This window comes from Salmo salar, chromosome ssa12, assembly GCF_905237065.1.
Source record: "Salmo salar chromosome ssa12, Ssal_v3.1, whole genome shotgun sequence".
In the NCBI taxonomy this organism is placed as follows: Eukaryota; Metazoa; Chordata; class Actinopteri; order Salmoniformes; family Salmonidae; genus Salmo; species Salmo salar.
In genome coordinates, this window is record NC_059453.1 from 75,784,826 (window position 1) to 75,805,531 (window position 20,706).

Genomic DNA, 20,706 nt, shown 5'->3' on the forward strand with positions numbered 1-20,706 from the left:
CGTTTGTCTGTATAGCAAAGCATATTTTTCTGGGCGCAGTGCTCAGATTATTGCAAAGTGTGATTTCCCAGTAAGGTTATTTTTAAATCTGGCAAGTTGATTGCGTTCAAGAGATGTAAATCTATAATTCTTTAAATGACAATATAATATTTTACCAATGTTTTCTAATTTTAATTATTTAATTTGTGGTGCTGACTTGACTGCCGGTTATTGGAGGGAAACTATTTCCTCAACATCAATGCCATAGTAAAACGCTGTTTTTGGATATAAATATGAACTTGATAGAACTAAAAATGCATGCATTGTCTAACATAATGTCCTAGGAGTGTCATCTGATGGAGATTGTAAAAGGTTAGTGCATCATTTTAGCTGGTTTTATGGTTTTGGTGATCCTGTCTTTGAATTGACAAAACATTACACACAGCTATTGTCAATGTACTCTCCTAACATAATCTAACTTTATGCTTTCGCCGTAAAACCTTTTTGAAATGGGACAACGTGGTTAGATTAAGGAGATATTTATCTTTCAAAGGGTGTAAGATAGTTGTATGTTTGAAAAATTTGAATTTTGACATTTATTTGGTTTCAAATTTGCCGCTCTTGAAATGCACCTGCTGTTGATAGGGTGCACCACGGGTGGCACGCTAGCGTCCCACATAGCCCCAAGAAGTTAAACTAGTAAAAGGATGAGTCTACAGTGGAACCATAGTTGTGTGTGCTCTAGGTGCGTTCAGGAGGACTTACAGGAGGCGCACGGCCTTGAGGCCTCTGAAGGCCCCCTCAGTGATGTGGCTGATGGAGTTGTGCCCCAGACGGAGGGTGTGGAGGTCCCCCAGCACCGCCAGACTACCCTCGTCCAGACGACTCAGGTTGTTATAGGACAGACTCCTACAGGAGGAAATGAAGAATAAATACATGCGTTGTCAGGCGTGGACCAGAAGGACAAGATGGCACAGCACTAAGGTAACCTAACCTACCTGAAACGTCATTATTCTCTACTTTATATGGCCTTATTCAATGTCTTCTTGCCTTTGGATAGATGCTGTATTTTTCCCCTGTAGCGTTGGCTCAATATCTGTTCATCCACAGCAGTTTCCTATCATGCTTGATAAGGAGTCAAGACACAAACCATTTACAAATTGTGTAAATTTCCAGTTGGACAAAATGGACACTTCTCTGATGTCTTTCCTAGAGTTATGGTCTTATTTAAGTAGGTACACTGTGCGTCAGTGGTGATAAATATGTCTTGTTTATCAGCACACATGGTCAAATCGTCTGTTGTGTGAGTGTCTGGACTGTGCCTCTCTGAAGGGGTCTAGTGTGGTCATGTGTGGCCACTGGCCAGTCTCTGTGATGCCCCGTCAGGCAGGCTGCCGTCTCATCCGGAATGTAACAACAAGCAGGTCAGAAAGACAGCCACTCTTCTGCACCTGATAGCTAACCAAGCCACTACCCCACTGATATCACAGTCAACATGGACACACTAAGAAAAATCATAGAAACCCAGACTCACACCGAGTTGCAACACAGATACAGAGCAATCTGTCTCTCTCACACACAGTACCCAGACACAGGAGCCTGACAGGCAGCCGTGTCATTAGCAACGCCTGAGCAGAGCTGAGCTTTACATTAGTGTAAACAGAGTCTCTCTCCTTCACTAGACAGGGAGATCCCGCTGCAATTCCCACAGTATCCCTACCAACAGAGGGTTGTACGCTCTCTACCAACCTGACAGAGATGTGAATACATACTCTTGCGTGGGCTTAAGTACTGTCAATCTTACCGCTCATTATGGGATAAACAGGCTTATAGTGAGAGGAGCGTGTGGTATTGAGCGTTAAGTGAGTCATGTAGCTGTCGTGAAGGTACGGGGAGGGGCGGAGAACAGATTCAGCGTTATGTTCTTAGGGTTGTGTTTGGGGATGAACAAGAAGAGACAGGGGGTTTGAAGTTGGAGGCATGGGTAAGACTTTGGGGTCCATATCTGGGGGCTGAATAGGGGATGAATATTTGTGTTTGTTTCTCAGGGGTTGGGAGGTTTCTGATGTGCTACGGTTTACAGGGGTTGGGAGGTTTCTGACGTGCTACGGTTTACAGGGGTTGGGAGGTTTCTGACGTGCTACGGTTTACAGGGGTTGGGAGGTTTCTGACGTGCTACAGTTTACAGGGGTTGGGAGGTTTCTGACGTGCTACAGTTTACAGGGGTTGGGAGGTTTCTGATGTGCTACGGTTTACAGGGGTTGGGAGGTTTCTGATGTGCTACGGTTTACAGGGGTTGGGAGGTTTCTGATGTGCTACGGTTTACAGGGGTTGGGAGGTTTCTGATGTGCTACGGTTTACAGGGGTTGGGAGGTTTCTGATGTGCTACGGTTTACAGGGGTTGGGAGGTTTCTGATGTGCTACGGTTTACAGGGGTTGGGAGGTTTCTGATGTGCTACTCACAGTTCTCGTAGCCTCTGGCAGAACCTCCAGCCATCTGGGTTGATGTGGGAGATGGAGTTGTAGCTGAGGAAGAGCTGCAGAAGAGAAGACAGGCCATACATGGAGCCACTGTTCACCTCTCTCAGGCTGTTATAGTCCAGGTGACTGCAGGGGAGGAGGTCACAGACAGGTTCAGGCTAGGCATCATGGGTAATGTAGTTTGGTATGACAGGAGATTGGACATTACAGGTAGTCCAATTGTGGTTCATAGTTTAGCTGAATGTTAATGGACAATTATAGAGCATAGAGTTGCTTGTGAAACAATTGTTAAGAGCGGAAAGTAATACGAGCGGAGTAGGAGAAAGTGATCCTAACAACAGTTGTTGAGGACAGCCAGTCCTCAAGGCCAGGCAGGGAGTTGGGAGCAGTATGTTTCTGTAACTCACAGCACTTTCATCTTGGCCAGGCCCCAGAAGGCTCCGTCGGTGAGCTTACTGATGTTGTTCCTCTGCAGCTTGAGGACCTCCAGACTGGCCAGGCCCTGGAAGGTCAGCCCCTCCACCTGCCTTACACGGTTCCTGTTCAGCTCACTGGAGGACAGGACAACACAACCCAGCAAGGAGTTAGAGAGAGATGCAATGATGATGAGAGATAGAGATGAGAGAAGGAGAAGTATGGTCCTACAGGAAAAACCTGTAAAGTAATACTGTAACATCTTAGCAGCACCATTCAGGCCCCCAAAATATAAGTGGCATTACACGGCGGTATCTATTCCCCCTGAAGCCAGGGATGTGACCTCCTAATGGCTGAGGTGAGGTTTGGGTTACAGAACAGGGTCCAGTTTTGACCTGGGCATCGCACCACGTGATCACAAACCTTCATTAATCATGCTAGGGTTAACTAAAAGGATCCATCTCTTCTACTACATTTAAACAGCACTGGATTGCAGCCACACATGCTTTGAAGGGCAGGGCATCTGTATTCACTTCTGAAACCGAGAAGGCTACTTCTGTCTGGAGCATACTGTATACAGCTAACCGCTCAGTGTCATCTCAGGACCAAAACCCTTTGCCTTCTGTATCAGAAGAGTTCTCTGATAGCTTCGTACCAGTGAATCTGTGCCCCTGGCGTGTGAGGTTCAACATCACAGCCCAGGAGCATAGCTGAACAATAAACATCCATACAGCGTCTTTGTGTGTCCTCCATGTTGCCACAAGCATCCCCAGATAGTGTCACCGGGGCCACCTGTTGAACAATACCCACCTGGGGAAACTGGGAGGGCTGTGGAGAGAAGGGAGTCCTGTCTACAATGGAGGAGAGTATCATTACATGCGTCTTTACTCCCCAGAGTGGGAGTGTTGAGGTAAGGATGGGTCTGCCCTAGCCCCATGCTGCAGGGGAGGGGGGAGACAATGACAGAGAGCATGGCTCAGAGAGGACAGAGGCCATAACTCAGCCATGGTATTGGTCTGATGTTTACTAATGCTGCTACACTCTCCTCAATAAATGGGACGGTGTCAAAGAAGTCAGCCTCTTTAGGTTTTGTCTAACTTCCCAAAGTTATTTTCCCTCTAACATCGGTGGGGTCATGGACTATGGGTACTGTACACTGTCTTTAACTGGCCAAGGGTCAATTTGGTTGTTTCTCTAACGATGGTTGAGGATAGGCTAGGAGGTGAGTAGAGAGACTTAACAAACATGTGCCTAAGTGAGCTGAGAGGTGTCTGGAAGTGGTATGAAACAGTACTCACAGTTGGGTCAGCTTGGGGAGCTGGAAGCTTTTGACAGGGACCTGGGAGATGCGGTTCCGACTCAGTCTGAGAACCTGCAGGGACGAGGAGAGATGGTCCAGAGCACCGGCCTCCAGGAGATGGACTTTGTTGTTGCTCAGGTACCTGGAAGACAGCATAGCACACGGTCATGGATCCAAGACATACATTGATAACATTGGCACAACATTTATAATTAGATGAGAAATGTAGGAAGAATGTTTGACATAAGAAGAAAAGGGATGATCTTACAGGTCTTTGATCTGGAGGCCTGCGGGGAAACTTTGACCTCTGATTTCTGTGATGTCATTACTGCTCAGGTCCAGTGTTTCCACGGAGACCAGGTCTCTCATCCGCCTTCCATCGATGGCACGGATCTTATTATTGTGTCTGAAAATAAACAACCACAACCACTGTTAGAAAACTTCAGGGGCAAAGATGAAGGAAAACCTGAGGAGAGAGTCTTTACTGCTGCTTCTAAAACAAGCATCTAAAGCAAACACACACTTCTTTTCCAAACCTACTCAGGAACAAAGAGAGAGTACAGTGCCAAGTATCACTGCTTCAGGAGCATGTCCTCCAGACATGACGCTTGGCATTCAGGCTAAAGAGTTCAATCTTGATTTAATCAGACCAGATAATCTTGGTCACCTCCCTGACCAAGGCCCTTCTCCCCCGATTGCTCAGTTTGGCTGGGAGGCCAGCTCTAGGAAGAGTCTTGGTGGTTCCAAACTTCTTCCATTTAAGAATGATGGAGGCCACTGTGTTCTTGTGGACCTTCAATGTTGCAGAAATGTTTTGGTACCCGTCTCCAGATCTGTGCCTAGACACAATCCTGTCTCGGAGATCTACGGACAGTTCCTTCAACCTAATAGCTTGGTTTTTGCTCTGACAACTATGTGACCTTATATAGACAGGTGTGTGCCTTTCCAAATCATGTCCAATCAATTATATTTAACAGGTGGACTACAATCAAGTTGTAGAAACATCAAGGATGATCAATGGAAACAGGATCCACCTGAGCTCAATTTCAAGTCTCATAGCAAAGGGTCTGAATACTTTTGTAAATAAGTGTTTTTATTTTTAATAAATTTGCAGTCTCTAAAACCCTGTTTTCGCTTTGTTATTATGGGGTATTTTTGTGTATATTGATGAGGAACAAAATTAATTTAATCAATTTTAGAATAAGGCTGTAATGTAACAAAATGTGGAAAAAGTCGACGGGTCTGAATACTTTTCGAATGCACTGTATTTACCCCCCAAAAACGAAATGCTAATTAGCTGCTAATGTGGCTATGAAAGAACTACAAATGGCATGATGATCTGGATGAGACTGCCGAATCCAGGCAAAGGTAAGAATCCATGGATTAACCATCTAATGTTAGCTAAATGTAGGAATTAATAAATTGACAACTCTGTGAACTGTCTTGTGCAAGTTTTAAATTGACACAATACCTGTTAGCAAAGGTATGATGTGCAGGAGCTTGCAGGGATTTGTAATTTTACATGTCTACTTAGATGCTAATTATCATTTTGGAATCAGAGTAAATTGAGCCGAATATATTTATAAGTCACCTTGTCCGAGAAAGATTTACATGGTTACCAAAACGTCCTGCCAGGGTACATGAAACACAGCCCTACGACACCTCCACTGTGGGACTCTATTGCTGATAATTGTAACCGACTACTTCCAAATCAAATGGAGAACGACTTGGCTAGATGAAAGGACTTACATTGTCTAACTCTGACCCCCTGACAGTCCAGTTAACCATGGAGTAAGAGGCCTCAGAAAGAAGTTTTTACAAAGCACATTTTTATTTTGGCCTGCTCTCTGCAGGAATGGTGGGTCACAGTCTCTCTCCACATCTGGGATTTATTTTGGTGTTGGCTGGGAGAGATGGGAGCGATCCACTTCAGGGCTGCAGCCTGACAGACGGATGGACAGAGCAGCACAGGAATCTTAGTCACTTCCCTGTTTACCTATACCCAGCACAGGGCCAACACACACACGCATATCGACACCCACAGACATATAGAGGCCTAGACATACACAAACACGTGCACAGACAGATACAAACAGACAAATCCACACTGACCGGACACAGACCCAGACTTCCTTTTGGTTGACCAAATGGTCAACTCCTCTGCCTGCCAGCGTGTGTACGTCTGTCTGTCAGTGCGGCCGTCTGTATGTGTGTGTGTGTGTGTGTGGAGGAAGGCGGAGCTAGTGAAGGCCAGTGTTATCCGAGCAGGGATGAAAACCATACCACAGCCCTGGTAGCACTTCCCTGACACTCCGGCTAGTGTTACAAAACACTTACCCTGCCCCCACCCCCCATTGGACATTTATCCTTGTTACAGTTGTAAATATGTATATTTGTTATTACTGTTTCATTCGTCTCACTTCCCCCTGCTGCTCCCCCTATGGACATTGTACCCCCCCCCCCCCCAAGTCTCTTCACTAATTGAAGATAAAATTAAATTTGATTTCAAATCAAGTCCATGAGTAAAACAAAGTCAACACAAGGAACCTAATTTAGAGTCGACTCCCAGACCCAGCCTGAAACGGTGTTTGGTAAAATCCTATTTCCTCTGGTGTCTCCAGACAGGTGTTTCACCAGTCAAACTGCAGCAAAACAAGGTCACCCCCCCCCAGCCCAACCCCCACAGACACACGCACACATACACACAGATGGTCAAATAAGACTCTGTAGGGCGTTTACTCTGTGCCATGGGGGGGGGGGTGTCTCCCACTGCAGCCCAGAGCCCACCTGAATAAACAGTGGTGTAAAGAGTAAAGGATGAGCCTCAGCCCAGACCCTGCCCCTCTCCCCTCCCTCCTGACCCTACAGGAAGCTCCTGGGGAGCAGCAGCAGAGAGGGAGACTGACAGGGGGAGAACTCATGCTCTACTGATCAGGGAGGGAGGGGATGAGGAGGGATAGGGACTAGGGGTCAACAGCTGCTGACCCTTGCTGGGAAAAACTAGGCAGAGTTGTCTGAAACAGGAGGGAGAGGCTCTCTCTCGCTGTCTCTCAGATGCTGAACACAACAGTTGAGCTCTCCCTCTCTTCTTCCTAGTCCAGTTCCTCATTCTCTCGCTCCTCTTCCCCATCCTCCCATGGCCAGAATAGTCCAGCTGTGTGACAACCAGAGGTGTGAGGCGAGAGGTGGTGATGGGGTAGGGTGGATGCAGACAATAGGTTCATTTATAAAGCGCTGGCTTTCCCCCTCTCTTTACATTTTGAGTACTTTAGCAGACGCTCTTATCCAGAACAACTTACAGAAGTGAGTGTGTATATTTTCGTACTGGTCCCCCATGGCAATCGAACCCACAATCCTGGCGTTGCAAGCGCCATACTCTACCAACAGACACACAGGATCTTTGACGCTGGGGGTACATTCAACAGATCCCTTCATTCCAAATTTCATCATCCCATTTCATTTTCCTACAGTCAGTTTTGACACCTTGATGTTGAGGGTGTTGGTAATAAGAGTTAACACTGCTGCCCATTCTCCCATTTACTCAGTGATCTTTGGGAATTCAACTTCGTTTTGATGTTGAGAATAAAGGTTAAAGAACAGTTATTTTAAATCATTATCGTCCCATTAACCATCATGTGATTTTCATGGAGTTGTTTTGACACGTCTCTGATGTGGGAAGGGTGGATGCCTGACAATGGAAAAGTCTCACTCTCCCCTGGCCCATGTGATTCTATTGGGGTTTGGTGGCCTGCAGTGACATTGGAGCATGGGAGCCCTGCTACATTCTGGGAGAGCAGGATGACAGGTGCATTATGGGAGTGTGCTAGCCCCAGGGTGGGAGCTGATCTGACTGACTGATCTGAGAGCATTGATTAATCCAAGCCAAAGCCCCGCGGCCACACAGACTAGCTGGTTTGGGCCGCTTTGATTGGCTTATCAGCCTGATGAACTCCACAAGTGAGAGGATCAAAAGATCCGCAGGGTGTGTGGGATAGAGAATGATTGAGAGAGAACGAGAGAGAGCGAGAGAAAACAAGTCTGGTCTGGCACCATGCTTCAATGTCACCATACGCTGCCTCAGAAACAACAGTCTGTTGGAGGAGAGGCCAGGGAGTAGACAGCACAGGCCAGGGAATGGTGACAGACGATCCTCTGTTCTAACACCCTCTCTCTCCCTGCAGCTACAGTCTCACACAGCACCGGCAGAGGAATTCAGTCTGCACTGCCATCCAGCCAGGATCTGCAATGACAAACAGAGCACAAGGTGTGTGTGTGTGTGCGGGGGGGGGGTTACTCGTGGGCAAACTGAGCTCCAGTACTCCCCCTTGTGTCGGTAACGGTGATGTCATCCTGAGCCAGCCCTCTTCCCATCCACCACGCCTCCCGGTCACCTTTTTACAGTAAGCCCTGTGAGTGACAGCTCCAGCTGCAGGTTCAAATGCTTTCAGCTGTGCAGCTTTGGAAAGATATGCATCTTCCCATCATGCACTGAGCTTCCCGTAGCAACAGGCTTAGAATCAGGCCAAAAAAAGAAGCGAGTAGAGCTACACACAGCCTGCTGAACTAGCGTTCATTTCAAACACCTAACTAAAAACCTTGGCTTTACAATGACCTAGAATCAGGCAGACTACTGTTCGAGGCAATGAAAACACTCAAAATCAACCTCCAACATATCCTAATGTTTGACATGGAGTTTCAGACATTGTCATAAGTCAGATGTTAATCAGATGACTGAGTTACAGTGAGCACACTACACAGCCTATTTGAGGGTCTGATGGGTGACACACAGGGAGAGGCAGGGATGACTATTACAAAGACTGTAAGTGATACATTGTATGGTGCATTTTACAGGAACCTGCTGTGTACCGTTACTACCACAGAAGTGACAGCATGAAAGTGGGTGTAATACAAACACACAGACATGCTGCAAACTGTCTTTAACATTCACTGTTGAGACAGAGCCGGAGGGCTTTCTCTGGTTTCAGGATGAGTGAGAAGCTAGTGGGGATCTTTCCCTTTCAAGACGATTCCATGCATGGGCTCCGATACAGGAACGATACGTTTTAGTTTGAAACAATTCAGTACGATTCGTTAAAGAATATTTGTAGCCATTTTTTTGAATATATATCTTCAGTAGACTTGTGCAATATGTTACAAGATAAATAATTATTTTACATTATGAAGCTTGCTGTAGTCCCCCAGAAGAGGGTTTGTTTGTAAATAGCACAACTGGAGAAATTGGGAGCAGACGAGTCCAGCTGTGTATTGACAGTGGTGCCATTTTATATTGAGTCAAGTGTTTTTTGCTTCAATAGAGTGATCAGGGACATGCAACTAGTTTTCCTTCTCCTGTAACTACTCCCCAGGTCATGGTTATAAATGAGAACGTGTTCTCAGTAAAGGTACCTGGTAAAATAAGGGTTAAATCAAAAATACAAAATAATGTCAAAGTGGAATTATGTTTTTAGAAATTAATTAGAAATGAATTAAAAATGAAAAGCTAAAATGTCTTGAGTCAATAATATTCAACCCTTTGTTATGGTAAGCCTAAATAAGTTCAGGAGTAAACATTTGCTTAACAAGTCATATAACAACTTACAATTAATTATCTGTAAGGTCCCTCAGTCGAGTAGTGAATTTCAAGTACACATTCAACCACAAAGACCAGGGAGGTTTTCCAACGCCTCACAAAGACAGGTACCTATTGATAGCTTAAACAAAATAAGACATTGAGTATCCTTTTGAACATGGTGAAGTTATTAATTACACTTTGGATGGTGTATCAATACACCCAGTCACTACAGGCGTCCTTCCTATCGTGACAGAGTTTGAAGAATTTCTTTATGAATAATGTGCCAATATTGAATAGACTTACCCAGAAAGACTCACAGCTGTAATTGCTGCCAAAGATGATTCTAACTTGTATTGACTCCAGGTGTGAATACTTTTCGGTTATAAGAAATGATAGATACATTTCGTAAAAATATTTAGGTAAATTAGATATTTCTGTATTTCATTTTCAATAGATGTGCAAACATTTCTAAAAACACGTTTTCCCTTTGCCATGATGGGGTATTGTGATGTCATTATGGGGTATTGTGATGTCATTATGGGGTATTGTGATGTCATTATGGGGTATTGTGTGTAAATAGGTGAGAAGAAAAACATTTAATCCATTTTGAATTCAGGCTGTATCACAACAAAATGTGGAATAAGTCAAGGGGTATAAATACTTTTAGCATTTGAATGCTGAAGGTGCCACGCAGATGTACATGATCAAGCAGACTACCTCGTGTTGGTCAGCATGTGAAGCTGGGCACAGTAGGCAATTTCACTAGGCTTCTGATATTCCCTGGGGTTGTCCGGCATGCAAAATGACATGTAGATCAATGTCTGTCAAAACCGTTACAGACTTAGTTTGACACTGTAGGAGAGGATGCATCAGTTGTCACAAAGGAATAGATTTTCTGACTGATGCACGCTACATTTGAATCGGTTTGGCATCGGCAGACCGACGCTCACTTATCTTAAACATTTGAATCAGACTGATTTGAATCGTTACATCCCTAGAAGCGAGAATGTTCTGTAGCCACCATGACGGGTGAACTGATGGAGGCTGGAAAACAACAAAGACTGACTTACTCTGTAGGCCAGGCAAGCAGGACAGTGTCACAATTGTGTGTCTGTTGAGGGTCAGCCACTGGGCTCACAGCTGTGACACACACACACAGCGGCTCTTCCAAAATAGTGCAGTAAATCTCCTGTGAGATGCCAGCACAGGCAGTCCCTCCAGGCAGAGTTTCACAAACTATAACCAGGATAAAACTCTGGAGCACTAGTCTCAGTGCTCAGCACAGTCAGTGCTTCACATCCATTAAAGAGAGGCAATCAATGTACACTACATGACCAAAAGTAAGTGTGAGCTTGGTCCCCCCTTTGTTGCTATAACAGCCTCCACTTTTCTAGGAAGGCTTTCCACTAGGTGTTGGAACATTGCTGCGGGGACTTGCTTCCATTCAGCCACAAGAGCAGTCGTGAGGTCGGGCACTGATGTTGGGCGATTAGACCTGGCTCGCAGTCGGCGTTCCAATTCATCCCAAATGTGTTTGAGGGGGTTGAGGTCAGGGCTCTGTGCAGGCCAGTCAAGTTCTTCCACACCGATCTTGACAAACCTTTTCTGTATGGACCTCCCTTTGTGCACATTGTCATGCTGGAACAGGAAAGGGCCTTGCTGTTGCCACAAAGTTGGAAGTACAGAATTGTCTAGAATGTCATTGTATGCTGTAGGGTTAAGATTTCCCTTCACTGGAACCAAGGGGTCTAGCCTGAGCCAGAAAAGTAATCCTCCTCCACCAACCTTTACATTTGGCACTATGCATTCAGGCAGGTAGCATTCTCCTGGCATCCGCCAAACCCAGATTTGTCAGTTGGACTGCCAAATGGTGAAGCATGATTCATCACTCCAGAGAACACGTTTCCACTGCTCCAGATTCCAATGGCGGCGAGCTTTACACCACTCCAGCCAACGCTTGGCATTGTGCATGGTGGTCTTAGGCTTGTGTGCGGCTGCTCAGCCATGGGAACCCATTTCATGAAGCTCCCGACGAACAGTTCTTGTGCTGACGTTGCTTCCAGAGGCAGTTTGGAACTCGGTAGTGAGTGTTGCAAACGAGGACAGACAATTTTTGTGTGCTATGCACTTCAGTGGTCCCGATCTGTGAGCTTGTCTGGCCTACCACTTCACGGCTGAGCCGTTGTCGCTTCTAGACATTTCCACTTCACAATAACAGCACTTACAGTTGACCGAGGTAGCTCTAGCAGGGCAAACATTTACATTTGACATTTTAGTCGTTTAGCAGACGCTCTTATCCAGAGTGACTTACAGTAGTGAATACATACATTTCATGCACTCACAGGGGTTTTGTACTGGCCCCCCCGTGGGAATCGAACCCACAACCATGGCATTGCACACACCATGCTGGCGTTGCAAACACCATGCTCTACCAACTGAGCCACAGGGAGGCCCAAACATCCTATGACAGTGCCATGTCGAAAGCCAGTAAGGCCATTCTACTGCCAATGTTTGTCTACGGAGATTTCGGTGTGGTCGATTATATACACCGGTCAGCAACGAGTATGGCTGAAATAGCCAAATCCACTAATTTGAAGGGGTGTCCACATCCTTTCATATATATAGTGCATCTCTGACATACTACCGTCATAGCATAGCAATTCAAATAGAATGAGTCTCTCACCAGTATTCTTGGCAGGGGCATCATTTTTTAACATAGGGTATGGCAAAGTTAAGGGGTTTCCGGGGGTTCTTTTAAAAAAATACAATTTAAGCTCATTTACTGCATTTCTACATCGGGATTAAAAACTCTAGTTAAGTTTCATGTCAGGCCAGTTACCTTGCCATCTACTACATCTGCACTGTTATAAGAGAAAAGTTGCGCTGTTCACTGCAGCTATGTCGATGTGCTCTCCATCAAACAGCCTGCCCATCAGCTCTGAGCCATCCGCATGGTCCTAAAGCCAGCCCGACAAACTGCATTTGCCTTTTAAAAATCGGGATTGAAATGATTTTAGTAGCCTTTTTAAATTGTTGGTGTTGAGCTAGGGTATGACGACTGCCATACACAATTGATGCCCCTGATTCTTAGTCATAACTAAACTTGCACTCAAACACACATTGACAAGTCGGTGAGGGATAGCAGCTTGAGGACAGTGGGATGCCAGCTTGACATCCCCATGCTGGTAAATGAAAGGTGTACTCACAGGTAGAGGAAAGCGATCTTAGACGTAGCCTGACCTAGATCAGGGATGGACGTCAGCTCATTATGGTCCAGGCGCCTGAGGGAAACACAGACGCAATGACGTTAGAGGACATAATGGACTGAAAGGAGAAAGTAACAGAACATTGTATTGAGATAACATACTGCTGTGAATTGACTGATCAAGTTGTATTTGGAACTGGAGTAACGACATGAGGCTTCCTCTTGGGGTTGACAGTGTAGTAAGGAAATAGATATAGTGTGACTGTATCCATCTGAAGTGTGTAAGATTCATTCCTATAATAACAGAATTGTATGCGAGTAAAACCTAGCTGGATAAAGCTGTGTCTGGCTAGTGTGTGTGCTTGGGCTCTAACAGATGTCAGAGTGTCTGTGACCTCCCTACCTGGGTTGAGTATCAAATATTTACAAGCCAGGGTTCAGCCTGACTGGTGTCAAGTGATGGAGAAAGCTTAATATAGAAACCACTAGCCCTACTTTATTCTCAATTGGACTAATTTCAAGACAATACAGACAAGGATGCTAGAATGTGGAGTGTGCGTGACAGAATTTCTGTCCATTGACACTACTATACCACATAGCAGTCAGGGACCTGACAATTATGGTGAGTGTGAGTGTTCCATGTGTGAGATGCCGATCTACTGCAGTGTTTGTCCAGGGTACTGTCCAGTAAGGACTTAACTGATGCCCCCTCTAATACTAGCATTGGGAAGCCTGCTAGGCCTACTGCTAACAGAAAACATTTCATTAGACTAAGCACACATACACACAGGGCAGTCCATTAGGACGTGAAGGGGAAGCACTTTGTGAGGAACTGCTTTCCTAGATCATCTGTCTGCTTGACAATCGATACTGTGCTGTTCTGAATGAGGGCCATTTAAAAGGCTGGGCCCAGTGCGCACACACACACACACACACACACAAAGCCAAGGGGAACTCCTGGGTGAGAGAAGAACACACACACAGAGAGACAGACAGAGGGAGGAGAAACTTACAGCTCTCGTAGGTTTGGGAGGTTCGAGAAGACTTCGACGTCAATGACTGTCAGCTTGTTGTGGCCAAGATGTCTGTAATAAAGAGAACAGATTGATTAGTATTGTTAATACACCCCCCAACTGTGAGACCTCCCTATAACATTGTGACAACCCTGTAGTCCCATTTGGGTACTGTTCCAGGGGTTCCCAATCAATACTGATTCTGACTTGGTTAACACAATGGATACACAGCCATCCATCTGTGTACAAGTCAATTTGCAGTTTAGACTAACAGTGCATTTAATAGCCACCACTTCACTTGCACAGAGACTAACATTAAATATGGACTTGTTCAGAATTGGTGTTGTCAGCCAAATACACTTAGAAACAAATCTGTCTTTCACAAACAAATGTGCGTACACACACACACACACACACACACACACACTTAGTCTCTGATCTGAGACACAGCCCTGGTTGCCTCCAGACATGAGAGATGGGCTAGGAATGTTTCACAAGCATGTGGCGAGATGGCTGCTTCTTCTTGTCTGGGGACAGATTTACCTGACCCACCACATTCCTGCTCCTTCCTCTGGTGGCAGGCTGCCTGCACAGCCTCAGCAGACCACACTGCACATCTGCCTCTCTTTCCAGGTTTCTGCCTCACTCTTTACCCTCTGTCTCTCAACACCTATCCTGCTCTCTACCTCCATCTCCCTCTGTAGAGATTTTTATTTAACCTTAATTTAACTAGGCAAGTCAGTTAAGAACAAATTCTTATTTACAATGATGGCCTAGGAACAGTGGGTTAACTGCCTTGTTCAGAGGCAGAACGACAGATTTTTACCTTGTCAGCTCGGTGATTCGATCTAGCAGCCTTTCGGTTACTGGCCCAACGCTCTAACCACTAGGCTACCTGCCGAGATAAGTCAGTCTCTACAGTACACGTGTGTGTGAGGAGATAATGGTAGAGTGTGTGTGTGCCCCGCAGGCAGCCCTGACAGGGCGGTGTGTTATGATAATTGGCAGGGCCCTCCCACCGCCATTGTACCACAGATTGCTAAATTGCTGTCCCTGTTACAGGAGACAATTACCTCATTATACTGAAGCAAAGTGAAAAATCACAGGGTTTCCTCTGCCAGGCTGGGCGGCGCCGGAAGGTACAAATACAGCTGAGAACACCGCCTCAGCGCAGCACAGTGAGCGACACTGACCGCAGTAATCTTCCACAGCAATCAGCGCCAGCCTTTAACAAGGCCCTGATCAGTGCAAACTGAGGATAATAAAGCTTAACTGGAGAGCTCCTCATTACAAACAACCAATAAAACAACAGCATTCAGAGGGCTGCTGGCATGCCCCCTCAACAGGCTCCAGAAGGAAAAACAGTGCTATATTGGTATAAGATTAAATAACTACAGAAATGTAGAGCATGTCATTGTTTGCTGTTGTCCATTTAGAGTAGAGAGAAGAAAGGTCACATTTGAGAGAAAAATCTGGTGCCAGAGACCACAATAACAAACAAACGGTGTGTTTGTTTGTTTGTATGTATTGTCAATCTCAAGAAGGCCAAGGAGATGGGAGTGTTTATACAACTCCAGATGTGTCTTCCCTTGTTCATTCACCTTCATGTTCTTGCCTTTGTGATAAGAGAAGTTTCAGTGTGTTTTAACACCTACTGTATGAGCAGCTGGTGATAACAGCTTCCTTCTGTTCTACAGTCACAAGTAGAGGGGGTGGGGTTAACTTTCTCCAGAATCAGCCATACCATTACATACTGCCTCAGGGGCACAATCCAATGTCCTGGGCACAACACAAGTGTAGAAGACTATGGGACAGAAAAAGCCCAAAAACCTGGCATTAAAAACTAAAATGTGTGTGTGAGATGTCCAAAAACTCTTAACCTCAGTGATATCCGTGGTCAATTTAACAGTCCAAAAACACATTATTTTGAAAGCTAAGAGAAATCTGTGATGGAATGTGGCGAACACTACAAAGTTATTCCCTCTGCTGAAACTCAGGAATGGTGAATTCCATTGCATGGCACAGCAAGAATTCTGCTGTTTATCTAAATGAGCAGGCTTGTTTAACATTAGTCAGCATGATCAAGATCACAGCTCTATGTTCTTGACCAGAAAGCGTCAGCAAGGTAATTCATGCCTAGCTTTTAGCCAAATAGTGAAATAAATAATGGAGGAAAAAGGAAATAAATCAGCAGGTCTACAAGGGGGGGCAGTTTCTCAGCCCTGATCTAAAGCATGCAAGGAGTTGTGCAACCAGGATCAACTGAGGTGAAGGTGGGAGTGGAGGATGGAGAGGCCTAGACTGAACAGACTTGTCTAGGAATACATACTAGGCCAGGTAATTTAATCTACTGCCACTTCCCAGTCCACCTGTTGCCCTGAAGCACAGTCTACTGTAGAGACCTCAGGTCAATAGCAACACAGTTAGAGGTATCTCAGAAGGGTACAGGTTCTCTTGGCCACTCAGACAGCATTAGAGCAGCGATAAAGCTATAAAACCTGTCTGACAAGGCAATCTGACCTGCCTCAAACCTCCCAAAACACTCAAAGCCCCCCACAGCACTAGACTTCAACCGTTACACTAATACACACTGTTGGATTGACGTCATAAACCCTTCATCGCAACTCCCAAAAAACACAAAATTTACTTGTTTTGTATTCCGTCAAAGAGCTTGGGAGTGATGTTATTTCTTATGACAGTGCCCTCATAATTAAAGGCAGACTGCAGAGGGGAAGGGGGTGGGGAGGTGTTCGACTAGACCGGAATCTTCTATCTGCTCATCTCTATCGCTGATAAGATGTGTGAACTTCGCTCTTTGGAAGTGTGAAATGATGTCAGCAATAGGGCCTTTGTGATGCAGCTGGGAAACAGCGGAGCTTTTATGTGGTCTGACCAGCCATAAACTGGTCAAAGAATAACCTTCCGTCTGTCGGGGAGCTAGGAGAAGAGGGAGAGCGCCCATAGGCCAAACAGAGGGCCAGCCAGACAGAGGCAAAGAGAGCACAATACAACACTGTGCTGTCTCCCCCCCCACACCTTCCTGTCATAAAGGCCCATTTACAGCCAGGCAACGGCAGTTAGAGCATACACAGGAGTACCACCAGCACTGTTTTGGACTCCCGCAAAACACAGGCAAGAGAGGGTGGACAAGACTGAGAAAGCAGCCACAAACAAAAACAAATGTATTTTTATTTAAAAAGTGGCACAATACGCCCAGTGTTTCAACAATATTCATTTAGCAATGGTGCCCCACCACACCCAGAGGGCTAGGTGATATGGCCGAAATATCGGTACGTCAGTATCATGTTTCTGAATGATTACATTTCTAAATATGTTTTATGAGTAGTGCAGGACCCTAGGATGGCAACAAATGAATCATAAGTGGCTTTAATGGGATTTCTCCATTCTGATGGTTTTACACTCAACCAAACTGAAAGTGAAGTAGTCCATTTTAGAGAACTTTTAATTTAGCACTTTATCAAAATAACTTTGTAGACTGTATTGTAAAAATCCATACCAGTATACCTTAAAAGTTGATATATAGCCAAACAGGGCTCAGCATGAACTCAGGCCCAAAGATGCCACACGAGGGAGGAGCACATAACACAGTCTCATGCACAACACACACACGGAGTTTGATAGCAAATCCTAATTTGTTCCACAGTCGCTAGACTCCTTGATTACGAGCAAAAGGAAATGAACCGCCTCAATGAATCTGAAAGAATAACATCAATAAGTCCATTCTGAGGGAGTATTGTTCCAGTTCCCTCTTGACTGGCCGCTGATCTTATATTCTGTACTTCAAAGTGAAGAAAATGACTGATCATTAAAGAATATATTTCCCCCTGCTTAATGTTTATTATACTTGCATAAAGAAAAGCCTGCAATAATTACACCATCATCCATGGAGAGAGAATGGGGCCAAATACAGGCCTGAACTTTATAAACAACTGTATGTAGGCCTGTGTGTGTGGATTTATGTGCAGGTACTGAAAGCCTCCGTTTTCTACTAAATAAGTGGACACGGTCACTGCAGGTTTTTTGGAAGGTAAGAATGCTTGGCTCTGGTGAGCACACAGCTATCAGCTCTTGGTTGTGGCGTCCTGTTTAGGGGGTTCTCCACTTCGCAATACCTCTCCAAGTCGCTCTCTTTTTTTTTCAAATCAGATTTCTAAACTCTTACCAGATGTAGGCCTACAGAATTCACAGATGATTCATTTATCAAACCCACTTTGTAGACACTGGCTTAAACAAAAAGAAACTCAACTTGGCACCCCAGTGTGTCTTAACAAAAAGGCCATCTATTCTGTTGACTGGATTCCTATGGAATGACTTCTGGCAACAGCTGTTCAATTGTCATTACGGTGAACACAGCGATGAGCTCACTTCATAACGTAATGTAAACGTCAACTTTTATCTATAGTTATGAAAAGGACTTCTCTACTCACTTATTGCTGCTAATGCGTTTGTCTAGATAGATAATATCTATATCCATACATACCACACATTTCATTTTAAACCATAGTATAAAGTTTACATTTACATAAAGCAATAAATAAAAGCCATACTTTTATATTGAGGCAAGCACTGAGCATCTATCTACTGTAAATATCAAACATTAGCACTAACAGGATTATTTTTAGGAATGATAAAAATCAGAGCACTATGGATATAATGGTAAACCCCAGGAAACAAGAGGATGTTGCTGCTTTAGGGCCTAGGGACATAATAGGCATAAGGCACCATTGTTGCAATAACCTGCTAAATTCCTTCCATCTTGATTCCCTGGTGCCGCTAGGGAAGTTTAGCACTCTGGTGTTAAATTAATTAATTGAGGAATGCAATTGTTTCGATTGATTGTAATGGTTTATTTGTTGAAAATGGTTTTTTTTTTTACTACTTCTTGGTTATTTTAGAATATAAAATGTTATTGTGAAAATGTTTGTACTCAGGACACCAATGCGAATGAGACCCTGGTCTCAAATTGGGCTCCCCTGAAATGAATCCAAGAGTACTAAAAATCATTCTCAATAGCACAAGTTTACAAGACTGCTTAGAAAGAATTGCCACAAGAGCCACAGTCACTGTTGTATAGCTGTTCCACTGTGGATCTGTCCATCTGGGGTTAAGGAAGTGGAGGAAACCGCTTTGGTTTTAGATTTTGTTTCATTATGGCAGTTTGATCTGCTATCAATCATTCCTTCATTCATACCACCTGGCTGAAGATGCATGGTAACCATAGTCACACAATGGCAACACCCTTGATTACCAGCAACAGCAATCTCCTCTGCAAAGTTTTAGTGTTTATTTGCATGTTGATTGTAGTTGGTTCAGTCAGACTACAGAACTTTCATCCAGTTGAACCAGACATGCACTAGACTGTGATGTTGACCACACTTCCAGGCAGAACCCCCCCACCCCCCCCCCCCAGCAGAATCTCCATCTCCAACACCCCATCAGTGCACCCCCTCGGGCCAGGTGAACTGGACCCAAGATCAGAGGAACCACCAGACCAGAGCCTGTCAGGAAACCACCAAAACAAACCCATTTCCTTTGGGCAAAAGCCAAACCATAGAGTTTGAAGGCAGAGGGGCGTACGATGCAGTAACAGAAAGTTTGTCATAGTGTTGTCACAATACCATCGATACTTGGCCAAACATTACGATACCACGGTGAAAAAATTACAGAAAGTGGCCTAGCATCCCGTCCCCAAACACTTTTCTCCTTTTCGAAACGTTCTCCAAAAACCTTTCACTGAAATTCACTTAAATTCAATATGTTGTATAGAGTAGAACTTCACACTGTATTATAGAATACTGCATAGAATGGAGACTAGACCGAACAGTGATTTGTCTAGAGGAATGGGAGGAAGGAATATACATGCATAATGATCTGCATGTCATTGTGGCAGTATGGGGAAAACACTGCCTGAAACGTTCTTTGCTCTTCAGTTAACACAGACCTCTCCCTCCCTTCCAAACAGAATTTAAGGAGCACCAGAAAGAAATTGATTTGATATAGATCAGGCATACATTAGGCCTATATGAATCGTACCTTTGGAGCACATCTCATGAGTAGCAGTCCCTTTTCCTTTCTTCCTGTGCCAATCAAATTTGCCTAAACATAAATGTCAAGTTACCAGGTTACTAGCTAGCTAGGTAACGTGACTGAACAACGTTGTTTGTTGTCAAACCAATAATTAGCAACCTGGGATTAGTTTAAAGCGGCCAGCGACATAGTTTGTGAAATTATATATAAAATGCACGCCAATCTTTAACTGCTTAGGCTGGAGTCTGTTTTCTTTGCTGTAAAGCTGCAAGCATGCCTGTCGCATGCCTTCAGGCTCAATTTTCCCCTGACACTCAGAGGCTGCATGACAATGAACTTGCAAAGTCTACTCAGACTGGTCTGTGAGCTTGGTTATAACAGGCGATGAAATGATACAATGTATCAACATTGCTCGCTTTGCGTGCTGCTACAATGTAACAAATGTACAAGTCTAACAATGTAAGACTAATCAGGGTCTGGATCTGCATCCCCGCTCGCCATCACGGCCAAATGATATTTAAAAGAACTGACGGAGGAAAAGATGCACCGAGAGAAGTAGGTGAGTGAGGGCTGTTAGGGGGTGAGGCTGGCTGATTACAGCTGCCACAAGTGATATGTGCATGAAGAGCAGACCGAGAGAAGCAGGTGAGTGAGGGCTGTTAGGGGATGAGGCTGGCTGATTACAGCTGCCACA

The 20,706-nt window shown here is 44.8% G+C and overlaps 1 protein-coding gene across 2 annotated transcripts in view; it reads right to left on the reverse strand.

Moving 5' to 3' along the window:
• Nucleotides 1–20,706, reverse strand: part of LOC106565931 (leucine-rich repeats and immunoglobulin-like domains protein 1) — a 44,060-nt gene that overhangs the window by 15,720 nt on the left and 7,634 nt on the right. For both annotated transcript variants that reach the window (XM_045691774.1, XM_014133624.2), the window contains 7 exons: nucleotides 13,965–14,036; nucleotides 12,953–13,027; nucleotides 4,443–4,580; nucleotides 4,173–4,316; nucleotides 2,868–3,011; nucleotides 2,443–2,586; nucleotides 745–888 (listed from right to left, as the gene is read on the reverse strand). In XM_045691774.1, coding sequence (XP_045547730.1) covers nucleotides 745–888; nucleotides 2,443–2,586; nucleotides 2,868–3,011; nucleotides 4,173–4,316; nucleotides 4,443–4,580; nucleotides 12,953–13,027; nucleotides 13,965–14,036 — 861 coding nt within the window. The remainder of the gene's footprint in view (nucleotides 1–744; nucleotides 889–2,442; nucleotides 2,587–2,867; nucleotides 3,012–4,172; nucleotides 4,317–4,442; nucleotides 4,581–12,952; nucleotides 13,028–13,964; nucleotides 14,037–20,706) is intronic.